Raw genomic sequence first — 14,702 nt, 5'->3', positions numbered from 1 at the left:
TAGTAAGCAGATCCAAGGTTTATATGGGCCATGCTTTCCTCTTACATATTCCTGTGAGTAATGTGAGCATCCTTCCTTTGCTGAAAACGGAAGAGAAAGATGTGCAGTGTTGCCTTGTTTTTGACTTAATGTGCTTTGGCCAGATGTGAAGGTACTTGCTTTGGAAGTCTTGTTTTATAGCGAGCTTGTGATATCTGTGCATTTAGAATAACTATAATGCAGGAATTTGTGGTGCTTCTTGCATGAGATGTGTATAGTTTTTAAAAATTCTTATGCAAGTGTAACAAGAATTGACACAGCATAATGGGGTTTTATTTTAATTTCTTCTTCTTGTCCTTTCTGCTTATTGCTGAGGTCTTGGTTGTAAATGAGTTAGTGTAATAGGAGTGAAGGGATCCTTTGATAGCAGGTTCGGAGTTCAGATGGATTATCCTTCAGCCACACGTTCTGAACAACTGCTAGAAATGCAGTGGAGAAACTACTACAACCCAAGTTGCTTTTTCTGTGTTCTCAGTGAGTTTCTTGGACTAATTTGTATGCTTGGGGAATGACAGCAACAGGCTATAATCAGATACTTCCATTCATGAATGAAAATACATGTAGCTAGCAGCAAGGGAAATGTGTTAATTGCTTTGTTCTGTGATAACAACTCCTACTCTTTCTCACTGTGTAGGAGTCTCTGCTTTCGCTGCATAGTGACAAATTACGTCTCGGTGAACTTCGACTGCATCTCATGGCATCATCGGGGAAGATGTTTTCAGATGGCTCAATGGATATTAATGTGAAACTCAAGGCATGTACCCTGGATGATCTCAGAGAAGGAATTCAGAATGTGACTGCAAGGTAGGTTTGAGTGCATCCAAAATGAAAAAATTCCGTGCAACTTGAGGAAGGCTGTTACCTTGTTCTATAGTTTACTTCACCTGGGATTGATAAAATTTAGTAGTGCTGCCCATTGTTGCCTGTCATACTAAAAAAATGAATGATGTAATTTTAACACCATCAAGCAAGTCTTCTATGTGTTGATTACTCAGGATATCTAAAACAAAACAAAGAAAAACACTTGGGAGGCATGAGTATTACAGTAAACTGTAGAGAAGCTGAGTAGAGAGCAAGCAACCCCACCTAGAGAGTTCTGTGCCCTGGAACTTCAGTCCAGTTGTTTCATGATACATATTTACTTCCAAAACTGTAGCAAGCAAATTTTAAATGGAAATTGCTCTTCTGTTAGAGAAGTCTGTACCCTCTTATTTCTGGAGGAAACACTGCTTGTCTTTTAATTCTTATTGATAAGTGGCACTGGGAGGAAAAACTGGCATGACTTATGCAACCTTGTTATTCTAGATGTGTTATGAAATACTTCTTACTAAACTTGTTTTCCAGAATGATAGACAAGAAAGAGGACACAAGTGACAGTTTTATGATAGATATAGGCTACAAACAGGATGAAAATGAGACTGAAGTTACTGCTGTCCTTGACAAGATGTACGTATGTGCCAGTATGGAGTTTTTGTTGGCAGTAGCAGATTTTTTCATTGACTCAATGCCGGCATCCTCTACTGAGAGATCTGCACAGTTCCAGTTAAAACATGTGGCCTCTGGGAAACCCAAGCCAGAAACAGGTCTGTAAAACTAATTTCTACCTCCACTGTTTTAAAACTGCTGTATTAAGTAGTGGAGTTGTATTCTCCAGCAGAGCTAAATATTGAAAATCACTTGTGCTAAAGAGTATTTTTACCCATGTCATGTTGCAAAGGAAGCATCCTGGGAGTAGGAAGTGCTTTGTAGACAGTAGCAAACAGGTAAAGAGAACAATGTACTTTTTAAAGGTGAGTAGCAAAGAAAGTCTTTGCAAAGTTGTGTATTTTGAAACTGTAGGTTATTTCAGTTTAGTTATGGAAAACTAACTTTTTGATGAACAGCTTTCTTGCCCTTGTCTTATCGTGCTTTACTTTCAGTCTTCAACTTCTGAGTTGGGTTTTTTGCTCTGTGTGTGGCATTTTGTTTTGGGGTTGTTTTTTTATTAAGCGATTGCTAGGCTTGCCTGAGTTGTGGTCAGACCTCATTTGTGGGTCATGTCTAGCTGGTTCTTTTGGGGAATTAGGAAGAATGGTAGGAATGAGCTTTGTTTTATGAATTGTCCCGGTGATGTCTGCAGTTCACTTCATCTCCTCCTCCCTTTTGGGAGATAGGCACGAGTCCTGTGATGAGGGAGAGCTGGTACTTACGCCAGAAAAATGGCACTTGCAGGGCCTGCTCAGCACTACCCAAAGGTGTTTCTGGCTGCAGACCATGATTTGAAGCTTTCTTTGCTTTCCCTGTTGCGTATTGAGCCTCAATGTGGCACCTGTTCCACTGTGTAGGTGTGATATTCTGACATTTCTGGCAAGTTTTATGTATGATTGACCCATATAACGAGTCCTAAATTGCAGAAGGCTCATACACCATATGCTGCCTTTTGTTGAGAACTGAAGTGACCTGATCCATCAGTAGGCTTCAATTTTAGGTTTAGGTATTATGTGCATAATAATGCTTTGAAACCTTTTATGTTCAAGGATATATATAAATATATTTTGAACTTATTTTTGCAGAAGTACCTGTACGGCCAAATATGACAGTAAAGGCTGTGATCATGGATCCAGAAATTGTATTTGTTGCTAATTTGACCAGTGCTGATGCCCCCGCCTTAAAAGTTTCCTTCCAATGTGACTTTTCCCTGACATCTGGAAAGGATGCACAAAGGATGACTGCTCAAGTGCAGGGCTTTAAAGTGTTGGCCTGTGCCTTTCTTAAAGACAAACAAGACAAGAGTGTTACTACGGTAAGAAAACTTGGTTTTCATAAAGAAACAAGTCATGAGAACTGCTGGCAGGTGTGTCTTTTAGTTGGCATATCCATAGCACTCAGAAAATTCAATTTTCATCTTGTTATTATGATGCTAGGAAGGACTGTGCCTCTGTGGTAGCCCTTTTAAAGGTGAATCTTTTATCAGGAGGTTTGCAGGACTTCATTGCACAGAGCTGTCTAAAATCCACATAGTGCATTTGTGAATAAAATTAAAAGTTTCTTAAGGAATAAACTCTATAAGGGGCTTTGAAGACTAAAACCATCTCTCTGCTTCTCTGTTTACTGCTTGTCAGTTTACTTGTTGTGGCAGAGTATGCTGATCAGCATGCTGTCTGGAACTTGATCTACTCATTCCTGGCAGAGAGCATGGGGACACAAAGGTGGCCTGTGTGTTCATCTCACACCCTGGTATCTTTACCTATGCATTTAGTTTGCTTAAGGATTCAGGGAGATTTGACTATACCATTATGTCTATCTGTGTGTTGGGTTTTTGTTTTGTCAGTTTTTTAAGCCTTAAGTCAAAAGCTTATATTTCACTAACTTTTAACCTTTCAGTACAAAATGCCTCCTGTGCAAATTTGGATGTTGGACCAAAGCACAGTAACACTAGGGAAAGAATGCTGTTCCTCTGAAACATGTTGTTTCCCTTTTTAATCCCACTTTGGCCTATGGGATTAAAAAGAACAAGACTACTTGAAGAAGTGGGATTGAAGGGAGTTGCCTTAATAATCAAATCCTATTTTTCACTCAGGTGTTACAGCCATGTTCTTTGGTCATGGAAAATATGATGCATGTGTCAGGGGTACAGACTGTGGCAGTAACAATAGAAGCACTTACTATAAAGGTAAAATTATTAAAACTGTCTTTGTGTTTCTCAAACTGTAGCTTTTTCTTTTAAATTGATGTATTGCTATGGAAACTGTCCACTTGCCCCATTAGTTTAATTCCAGAAATAGGCATTTATCCTTTTAAAACTGCTCTCTCTTAGGAGCAATCATTACATGTTCCTTGTTATGTCAGTCTCTTGGTAAAAAAGGATTAATTTCAATAGTTTGGATACTAGGATTACCAGTTTCTTCTTCTAAATCCCTGGAAAACGTTTCCCCTGCTGCCAGCACTTCTGTTTTTCTATCCGGAGGTAGTTAGTGGCATGCAAACATTAGACTGTTGATAGCATTTCCAGAATGATATGATATGAAAAACTTTGATCTTAATAGATAAATTAATGATTGAGTCTATAGCAAAGGACTGAATTGGAAGCAATAGTACATTGTTCCTAAAGCATAAAGCTTTTGACAGGTGTAGTCTAGTGCTGATAGAAATGGTGATGTGCATAACTCTGCAAGCATGTTGTTCTGAACAGTTTTGAGTATTTGCTATTTCCATTTATCATACAGTTTTTATCTTAACCAGGTTTAAAACTTTTTGAGTTATAAAGGACTTGTTTTCCCCCTTTCTTTCAAGATCTCACCAATAATTCTGAACACAGTGGTGACGATTATGGCTGCCATAAAACCCAAAGCAACAGAGGAGGATTCTAGAGGAGCAACTGAAGCCTCTGAGAACTTGTGGCAAGTTAAGCCTATAGATGAGTGCAATGCTTGGTTTCTTGGTGTCGACATAGCTACAGAAGCAACAGAAACTTTTAAGGACCGTGAACATATTCTGAAACAGGAGAGATTTGATGTTGTAGTGAAGTCACTTCAGGTCACCTTGGAATGTGGTCTGGGACATCGTACTGTCCCTTTGTTGCTGGTAGAGTCTACATTTGCAGGTGTCCTTAAGAACTGGTCCTCACTGATGGAAGTGACTGCTGATATGTCTCTGGAGGTATGTATGCTCAGACTAATTGTTGTTTCATAGCACAGTGGCATTTGATTTTGATACCAAAGTAATTCTCTCAAGCAGTGTAGCAGAGGTTAGAGACTGCATTGTATTAAATGAAGATGTTAAAAAGATAATTATAAGGCTGTCAGGTCGCTCTAAAGGCAAGCTGGTAGTCACTGTTGTAAAATGGTTGTCACTTCACAAAAAAAGTATGCACTTCTGTATATTTATTTCTGAAGCCATTAGATCTCCCAAAATGTGAAAGGAGAATTGATTGTTTTCTTCTTTCTGTTTTTAATTCTAAGTGGTACTGGAGGGAACCCAGTCCTTCATTTTTAAATACCAAATTGAATTTTGATTCTCTCTTTAGATTCATTATTACAATGAAACCTATGCAGTGTGGGAGCCACTTATTGAACGAATTGAAGGAGGAAAGAAGCAATGGAGTTTAAAGCTGGAAGTACGTAAAGATACTCAGAACTATGTGAAATAGTTGGAATAGCTATTTTTGTGACAAAACATTGACCTTGTGAATGTGTTGCTTTGGGGTGCTATTGCAATTTCCTTTGGGGAAAAACAAATCAGATTTTAGATACCTTAAGGTTTTTCTGAATCATGTTAATTGTCCAGTGCAAGAGCAAAATGTAGCATGTAACTACAACATACAGAGAAGAACAAAACCAGCTTGATTGCCTTCAATGATAGCATAAAATCTTCATGTTTGTGTAAGGTGACTGAGATTCACAAGGTAAAGTAGGTTTTCCTTTGCTTGGTGAAATTGTCAAGTGTAGGTCAAGTTTTTTCCTGTTTCAATGTAGGAGAAAGGCAGTTCTGAACAAATAGATTACTAATGAATATTTTGTTTCAGATGAAGACCCATCCTGTCCAAGAGAGAAGTTTGATGCCGGGGGACGATTTCATTGTTCTTCCTGAGCCACAAACTGCAGTTAACATCTCCTCGAGGGATACAATGAATATAACAATATCCAAAAGTTGTCTTGCTGTTTTCAATAATTTAGCCAAGGTAGTCCCAACAGGCAGAAGGTGCTGAATTATGTGGTTCTGTGGGAAGTTCAGTTTTTGGGAGTTTTTTGTTTAGTTGTGTTTTTACTGGGGTCTTTGCTGGTTGGTTTTTTTTTTAAGACCTTTCTGTGGTGATGGTCGCAAGCCAGTGACTATTCTGCAACCATGACCAATATTATTGAGCAGAACTGAAGGGTTTTACTCTGGTTAGTCCTCTCAGTTAATAAATAGGTGGTGCTAGCTTTCGAAGTAAGCAATTTCTGTGTTAGAAGAACGAATATGCTTATGCAGGACGTAAGGAGCAAGACTATTTATTTTTTAATTCTAAATGAGCAACAGTTCTCTAAGTTAATACTTATACTGTAAGTCTATATTGGCAATGAGCTACTGTAGCTTTTGTGTAATCAAACACATGTTTGTAACCATAAATTGTTGTTGAATATGAAGTATGTCCATAGTGAATGTGCTTGGGACTTCTGTCCCCCAGATCTTATTTTTTTCTTATAACCCAAAAACTGTAAAAAAAAAAAATTGCAAAGGAATATGAATGGTCATTGTAGTGTCAACATTTGCTGCAAATCACAGAATAACGATGAAATTTTCTGCAAGTAACCTTGACTTCCCTGAAATACTACTTGACAAAGAAAGCATATAGCTTTTTTGTTTTTCCTTTAAAACAGTAGCTTCAAGGACCTGTCTTTTAAAGCCTTTCTGTATATGTTGTTATGACTATCTGTGTATGACTTGTATATGTTGTTAATTGCAGGCATTTTCAGAAGCAACTGCATCTACATTTGATTATTCCTTTAAAGAAACAGCGCCTTTCATAGTGAAAAATGCCCTAGGTGTTCCTCTCAAAGTGCTTCCTAGCTCAAATTTTCGGATAACTGGTTCAGCTGACAAAGAAAACATGAACATTATAGAAACTGGTCAGAACATGGAGCTGGAATATGCTGTTTTCGAAGCACCCCAACGAGGAAAATTTTCTGCGTTGTACCGACAAGAAAGTTCTGTCTTCTCTTTAAATTTAGGTATTATGCTATGGAATACTGTGCATTATGATGTGTTGAGAACAGGAAAATGGGAGAGTCAGCATGGTTCACTTCAATGTGATCAGAATTGAAGTATGCTGTGTTGAAACAACTTTTGAATACTGATGGTAATTAAAAAAAAAAACAAACAAGAGAGAAAGAAAATTAACCAGCTACTGATCTTAAGATGTAAAATTCCTTCCCTTCCATTTTCCAGAGAGTGAAAAGTACATGATTCCCCCCCCCCCCCAACTTTTGGAAGAAGTGGAAGACATTGTAGCAGAGTAGCAGAGTCACTGGGGGACATAGGCCTGTAGGTTCTAACTCCAGTTAAACAGGATCTTCATTTCTCATATCCCCACTGCCATGCAGCTTTTGGCGGTTACCCTGTTACTTGAGAGCAGTTAGGATTTTCCTGTGTTTTCACTGTGCCAGAAAATACTCCCAAGTGAATAAGGTATCTTTACTACTAATGCACAGTCTTTGGGGGGGTTTCCTTTCCATCATCTGAAGGCACTTAGCCATGACACAGAGTTAATGTTCTGTGTTGCATTGTTAACTCAGTCAACAACAACAAATACCTTTGTTTGCTGTTTGGTGTATTTAATATGCTGTTTATACGTCATGATCTAAAGTTATGGTCTTAGAGTATTCTGACCTTAAAGGTTTTCCTTCAGTGTTGCTCAAAAGCCATTTCAAGGTGGGTTTGTGAGGGAGTGTTTTGATCCTTGTTACTTTAGAGAAGGTAAATTATTGTGCACAGAGCAAATGGCCATGTGATTTGTTTTGACTGATTAAGACTTCTGTGTATTTTTATGGGTTAGAACTTCAAGGATATAAAGAAGTGGTGAATGTTCCTGTGGCCAAACCAGGTCGACGACTGTACAACATACAAAACCTTGTTGATCGTTCAGACTCAGTCATTGTACAGATAGATGCTACAGAAGGAAATAAGGTTATTACTGTCCGATCTCCTCTGCAGGTAAAGAAATCCAACTGAACAAACCAAAAGCCTGAAAGTGCTTATCTCTGAGTGTCTTTCCTTCCTTAGTGCAATTTTTTGAGATCATACTTTTCTAAAAAGTTACTTAGGGGCAAATTATTAACTATTTTACACTATTACATGAATTGTTATCTATATCTGTGTGTCTTCCTGATAAAATAAAAGCTTAGTTTTTACCTTTGGCTTTCTAATATCCTCAACATTGAACTTGGGATGTGTACTTTTAATGTGACTTGGCATTTGAAACATGCTTTTCAATTCACAGACCTTCAGTAGCATAGTTTTCTCATATATGCTTGCATATTGTTCTGCAGATATTTTTACTAAGGTGTGTAGAAGTCTGTTTTCTAGGGGAGTTTAAATCTGCTAATGTTAGCTTCCTCTGGTGCTCTTCATACTTTTTCCTTTAGAAATTTGTGCCATAGAAATGTAATGAAAATTATCTGTTTTGATCCTAGATAAAGAATCATTTCTCAATCCCATTTGTAATCTATAAACTGGATAGGGACTCCAAGGCACTGGAGCCAATTGGCATATCCAAGCCAGAAGAGGAATTTCACGTTCCTTTACATTCATACAGGTATGGTTTTTCTGTTCTGTAGGGCTAAACTTTGTGCGTGATGCACAAATTCAGCATTTGTGTAGAAGCTGAAAGAATGCACTTGAAACTCCTGACTGGGCTAGAAAACAAAAATGTTGCCTTCAGTGGTTAAGTAGCGTGCTGGAAAAGCCCTTTAGAATGTTAGCAATTACTTCAGAAGGGGTGAAGTCAGCTGTCAATGGAAAGCTATCCTGTGCCATTACCTGTGTTCTTCCCATAGGTGTCATCTATATGTTCGACCAACAGGAATCTTAGAGGGTCAGTTTCAAGAGTCCACGACTTATATTGCTTGGAGAGAAGAGCTTCATAGAAGCAATGAAGTGAAGTGCTTGTTACAGTGCCCAGCCGTGGAGACAAATTTCTTGCCTCTAATAATCAGCTCAACAGCTGTACCTGATGAACTAAACTTCATTTCCACTCCTGGAGAGGAGTGGGATCCAGCCTACATTATCCACTTTTACCCTACACTGACTGTGAGGAACCTTTTACCGTATTCCCTGAGATATTTACTTGAGGTACCTCAAGTTATTTTATGGTTTTATTTGTAAATGCTTTACTTATTCTGTAACAGTCTTAGTTAAAACTTGGAGGTTAATGTAGAGTGGGATATACTGAATGTTGGCTCTTGTATTTTCTGTGGTAAATAGTGAGTCAGCTGCTGGATTGATTCAGGAAATTTTTGCAGCTGTATTTGGGTTTTTTTTTGAGCTGGGTGTATCTAGCCAGTTTGCCATACTTGTATATATTCACCCTGTAATGAATGTAATGAATCTGTTGTTCTCCTTTACAGTCTTTTGAGATCCTGTTTGTGTTTTACTGGATATATTTTGTTTCAAAGGGAAAAGGCATAAGAAAAAGCATCTGAAATTTCTGGAATTTTTCTTCTATGTAGAAATCACAACTCCCCTCCAGTCTCACACTGATTCTTTAACCGAGGGCTATTGTGACACCTGCCTTGCACAAATTAGAGAATTGTTTTGTGGGATGCTGCACAGACTGTTTTCCTCTTTCAGTAGTTTTAGTACCTCGTATTTCTAATGAAAGCTGAGTGATTTAGTAAACGTGAGGATTTGTTATTTATCATCCTAGATAGTTTTGCTTTGTCCTGTCTCAAAACTGGCTGTGGCATTCGTTTAGATCTTCCTTTCAGTCCTGTCCAGCATCCTAATGGCACTATTTCCTGCTTTCCTTAACTTCACTGTACTTCAGTACTCTTAAGTTACAGAATGTAGAACAGTGTGCTCTTGCCTTGGTTAGGAGTTTCAAAGTAGCTAGAAACTGGTAATTTGAATCTTGTTTTGAAGTCAGCGCACCTGTAGATGGATATGTGCTTATTGTCTTCACATCACTTGACTGGCCTGGCCACTGTTCAATTCTGTCAACTATACTGTTCCTCAGTAAAAATTAGGAAAGTTGCTGTTGTAGGATGGCAGTGCCAGAGGAAATCTGTGGTACCAAAAAGTATGGCACAGCTGCTGCTTTTCTGCCTCGGGTGTTCTGTACTGTAAAAAGTCCTGGCTGCACATGCGCACCAGTCTAGTTTAGTGTTGTACCTAACATTGTAAATATACAAATAAGAACTCATTGGAAATCATGGAGGAGGGAGGGAACAGAGACACAAGATACACTGGAAGTAGTTGGCTTTCCTAAAAAAACAGAATTAAGCACTCTTTACTGTCCTGCAAGAAACCTGCAAGTGATTTCCAGTTCCGCACAGGATCATCCTCAAATGGAAAGTGATCGGAGTTTGGTACGTGTGGTACCTGAAATGTGCATCATGCAGAAGAAGAATAAAATGCTGGTTTTTGAATACCTAAATTTTGGATGTTAAGAACTTAATTTGCCCCATTTTAATTTTCCTATAGGGAACAGCAGAAGCCCGTGAATTGACAGAAGGGAGCGCTGCAGATGTTTTTCATTCAAGAATTAATGGAGAAATAATGGAGCTTGTGTTGATCAAGTATCAAGGCAAAAACTGGAATGGGCATCTTAAAATTTGTGATGGAATGCCTGAATTTTTTTCTGTGTGTTTCACATCCCATTCTGCACCAGTGATGACAGTGGATGTTTACATACATACTAGGCGAGCTGGAAGCCGTATGATCTTGTCTGTGTTCAGCCCTTATTGGATAATCAACAAGACTTCCCGTGTTCTCCAGTATCGAGCTGAAGACATTCATGTGAAGCATCCAGCAGACTACAGAGACATTGTTTTGTTCTCCTTTAAAAAGAAAAATATTTTTAGTAAAAATAAGGTATGCTTATTTTAGTGGTGTTTAAAAGTCCTGCTCTGAGGGGGGGAAATACACATGTATTTTGTCTAAGCATTTTTTTTGGTAGTATTTAAATCCTATAGGCTTTTGTTTGGTTGCTGCTTTCTTTTTGTTATTTACACTTTTTGGACTAAGTAAAAGTGAAAGCAGGTGGACAAAAAGTCTGTTGCAACTTTCCAAAGCTTGTACTGCATCCCATTGGCTGGCTTCCAACATGGCCAGTAGCAGATGGTATAGAGGCCCTGAAAAATCAGTGGGTACCCTACCACAAAACTGTTGCCTTAGAGAAAGGAATTTGATGTAGATGTATAAATTGAGAGTGTGGACTCCCTTTGTAGTGGAAAGGAAGGTTCCTCTGAATCCACTGAAAAAAGAGGAATCAGTGTTGTATTTTACTGAACTAGGTACTTCAATGTTTAAAATATGCAAGATAAATATTCTGTCATATTTAAAACAATTCTTTTGGCTTGATGTGATATCATCAAATGAAGTGTACAGGGAGGTGATTGTCCCTCTCTACTCTGCCCTCGTGCGACCCCATCTGGAGTACTGTGTCCAGATCTGGGGCCCCCAATACAAGAAGGATGTGGAACTGTTGGAGAGGGTTCAGAGGAGCCACAAGGATGATTAGAGGGCTGGAGCACCTGCCCTACAAAGAGAGGCTGAGGGAGCTGGGCTTATTCAGCCTGGAGAAGAGAAGGCTGTGGGGGGACCTCATTGCAGCCTTCCAGTCCCTGAAGGGAGCTTATAAGCAGGAGGGAATTCAACTTTTTAAAAGAGCAGATAATGGCAGGACAAGGGGGAATGGACTAAAGCTAAAGGAGAGAAGGTTTAGATTAGGGGGAAGTTTTTTACAGAAAGAGTGGTGAGGTGCTGGAACAGGCTGCCCAGAGAAGTATTAGATTCCCCGTCCCTGGAGGTGTTCAAGGCCAGGTTAGATGGGGCCCTGGGCAGCCTTGTGTAGCTCCAGGCCTGGAGGTTGGTGGCCCTGCCTGTGGCAGGGGGGCTGGAGCTCTATGATCCTTGGGGTCCCTTCCAACCCAGACCATTCTATGATTCTATGGTAGAGGATTTTTTTCTGAAGTGGCCCTTCCTTCCTTTTAAATATCTTTTTTTTCACTCAACAATTCTTGAAGAAATGGTTGAAGAAAAAGGTTTGTGTGCGTTTATTTCCTTCATTGTAGCACTCTTTCCTATCTGTGTGCTGTCATAAACATAAAAGTCAATGAGAACTCCTATATTGTTGCATTTTACTGTAGCATCTTTCCCAGAAGTCGGGCACAGACTAGTGAATCAGAATATGAATAGTGACACTACTTGGTTAAGCTTGTTTTAACTTACAGAAGCTTTTAAAAGCATTTAGGTGTCATCTTTCTGGTGCTACATGTGATACAACACTCGGTAATGCATGAGCTATGACATGAAAATGAAATTATTGAATTACTTGCCATGTTGTTCTTTTTTGTGTGTAGATCCAGTTATGCATTTCAACTAGTACTTGGTCCAGTGGCTTTTCCCTTGATACTGTAGGAAGCTACGGATGTGTCAGGTGTTCAGCTAATAACATGGACTACCTGGTAAGAGGCTTCTGTGTTTGGTGGGGCTTCCTCGGGGTTATTCTGGCTTTACATCTTGTTCTCCTTAACGCCTTTCACCACTTACAGTGCTTTTAAATCATGGAAATACTTAGTATCTAGAATGATAATTTTTATGCTCTAGCTATTCAGGTCTGCACCTGGCAATAAGTAGTTTCTCCAGCAGAAGTTTTGGTGTAATTCATGAATATGGTTTCTGTAACAAACATGTAGTACTAGGCAGTTTGAGAGTTCACATTTGTATTTTCATAGTGGAGGTAAGTTTGCATTCAGAATCTAATTCTGTGCAAGTCTTTAGATCTTCACTGAACAGCATTGTCTGAGATCTACCTTTCCCTAGGGAAGTAGAATCAAGAATATACTTTACAATACTGTGCAGATAGATGGGAAGTTGTGTTTCCATATACTCTTGAACTCATCTCTGATGATAAAATATTTTTAGGTTGTCTTGATTACTGTAGAAAGATTCCTGTTGGATTTTCCCCATGCTATGGCTAAAACTGTCTTTTTACCATCGTATTAATTGTGTCACATTGTTTGCTGATTTCACTGCATGCTGTTTGGTTCTTTTATTATAGGTGTTCAGAACACAAATGTGCTCTGGCCTCTGTTAATTACAGTGTTGGCTTTTATTTTATTCCATCCTGACTTATCTCTTAAGCTTGTTGTTGATTGTTTGCTCAAATTGTCCTTATTCAACAGGTTGGAGTCAGCATCAAAATGAGCAGTTTTAACCTCACCAGGATAGTTACCTTCACTCCATTCTACACAATAGCAAACAAATCGTCTCTGGAACTAGAAGTTGGAGAGATTGGTCCTAATGGCTCCTTTCCAACTAATAAATGGAATTATATCTCGAGTTCAGAGGTAAAGTTTCAGTGTTTTTCCTTTTGGGTGTTATGGTAGATAAGCAACTAGTCTCTAGCTGTCACTTAAGGAAAAAGGAGTCCTCTTACAGCAGCTTTCCCTGATGGCGTGATATGTATACTTCACATCTCAGGGCAACTTGAAGAGCTTGAGTTGCAAATGTTGGTAAATGGATCAAGGCCTTTCAGTTTAGGTATTTCCTATATGTAGATATGTTCATTGGTTGATGCTGGGGTAAGAACTAAGGCGTTTGTAATAGTTTTAGTCACAAAGGACTGTTTGCTTTACTGCTGACTTTCTATATTGAACATATATTAAAACTGTTAGAGTCATGTATATTTCTCATTTTGCAGTGTCTTCCATTTTGGCCTGAAAACTCCTCTGGTGAACTTTGTGTAAGAGTGGTTGGCTATGAAAATTCATCCAAGCCATTCCTTTATAAAACCCAGGACAATGGTACTTTGCTGAGGCTGGAAGAATTGGTAAGACTGACTTTGTGTGGTCTGTTCTTGTTGTTCTTCTTCACTTTAACCATGTTATTGAACTTAGTAAAGATTGACTCCCTAAGATTGTCAAGATTGAAACCTTGTGCCTTAAGATGTTGGTGCACTGCATTTCAGTTCTGTTGCATAAAAAAGGTTGAACTGAGTTTCCAGTGTTATTGATGTTTTTGTAGCGCTGTGGTCAAGTTAATTTAGTTTTGACAAACTTATGAAAACCTGAACAGCATTATCACTATGGAATTGAAAATGGTACACTGCACATCTATCACCTGTTGCTCTGCAAAGAGTATTGTCTAGATGCCTTCAGTTGGTTTAAATAGCTATCCTAAAATAGGATGTATCTCTTGTTTTCTTGAATAACTAATACACATCGGAGAGACACAGTTCATGGTTAAAATGGTTTAGGATTCAACTAGTAGAATTTTAATTATTTCAGAACTCACCCTAGCTTGGAATTAGAGAATGTGTATATAAATGTAGCATGTTCAGACAAGTCTTTGAAGGTAACGTATTAATACAAGTGCCTATGAGGATAATCTAGCTCTCCAGGTTGGTCAAACCAGGTGGAAAAAATGGTTTTGGATGATCTGGTGATGCACTTAATTAGAATAGTGGGGTCTCTTTCTTCACTGTTCTAAGGTAGTAGATGGCTCAGTTTTGCAAGAGAATCCTTTCAGGGCTCGTATGTAGTGAGGTTTTGACTACTGCTGTGTGGAGAGCTAAACATAATTTCAGACAACATAGCCAAACTGTCAGATTTCCTCCCAGACAAGCATTTGAGAAAACTATCTGAAGAGGCTATCTGTAAGAGAAAGCATGACATAGTACCTTTTATAAGCAAATGAGAAAAAATTATGTAGTACATATGGTGGAAATATCTTCCAAGTACATTGGAAGAAAGCAGCATCTTGAAATCCATCAGAAGAAAGACTTAAGGATGATTTCTTTAGAGGTTTACTCAACCAAACTTTTCTACTCAGTGATAAGTTTAATACATTATTGCTGTATTTGTCATAACTTTAAAACTTTATGAAGTTTGTGTAGAGTAGCCTTTCAGGCTTTTCAGGAGTATGCAGGAAACTGCAGGCTTAAATGTAACTTTATTTTATAAAAAAGTGGAGGGAATGCTTGC

At 38.6% G+C, this 14,702-nt stretch overlaps 1 protein-coding gene across 1 annotated transcript in view; it reads left to right on the top strand.

The window, feature by feature from the left end:
- The window catches only part of VPS13C (vacuolar protein sorting 13 homolog C), a gene marked incomplete at its 3' end in the record, with an annotated part of 84,603 nt that overhangs the window by 48,902 nt on the left and 20,999 nt on the right, over positions 1 to 14,702 (top strand). The window contains exons 50-64 of the mRNA XM_084267973.1: positions 674 to 843; positions 1,384 to 1,622; positions 2,592 to 2,821; positions 3,599 to 3,691; positions 4,312 to 4,677; positions 5,045 to 5,134; positions 5,543 to 5,698; positions 6,464 to 6,728; positions 7,553 to 7,710; positions 8,190 to 8,311; positions 8,553 to 8,847; positions 10,198 to 10,587; positions 12,078 to 12,182; positions 12,903 to 13,067; positions 13,421 to 13,549. Coding sequence (XP_084124099.1) covers positions 674 to 843; positions 1,384 to 1,622; positions 2,592 to 2,821; positions 3,599 to 3,691; positions 4,312 to 4,677; positions 5,045 to 5,134; positions 5,543 to 5,698; positions 6,464 to 6,728; positions 7,553 to 7,710; positions 8,190 to 8,311; positions 8,553 to 8,847; positions 10,198 to 10,587; positions 12,078 to 12,182; positions 12,903 to 13,067; positions 13,421 to 13,549 — 2,973 coding nt within the window. The remainder of the gene's footprint in view (positions 1 to 673; positions 844 to 1,383; positions 1,623 to 2,591; positions 2,822 to 3,598; positions 3,692 to 4,311; positions 4,678 to 5,044; positions 5,135 to 5,542; positions 5,699 to 6,463; positions 6,729 to 7,552; positions 7,711 to 8,189; positions 8,312 to 8,552; positions 8,848 to 10,197; positions 10,588 to 12,077; positions 12,183 to 12,902; positions 13,068 to 13,420; positions 13,550 to 14,702) is intronic.

Source organism: Gallinula chloropus (genome assembly GCF_964237585.1).
Source record: "Gallinula chloropus genome assembly, chromosome: 9".
Taxonomy (NCBI): Eukaryota; Metazoa; Chordata; class Aves; order Gruiformes; family Rallidae; genus Gallinula; species Gallinula chloropus.
Note: the sequence above shows the minus strand (reverse complement) of the source record. Positions and strands in the feature narration are given on the sequence as shown.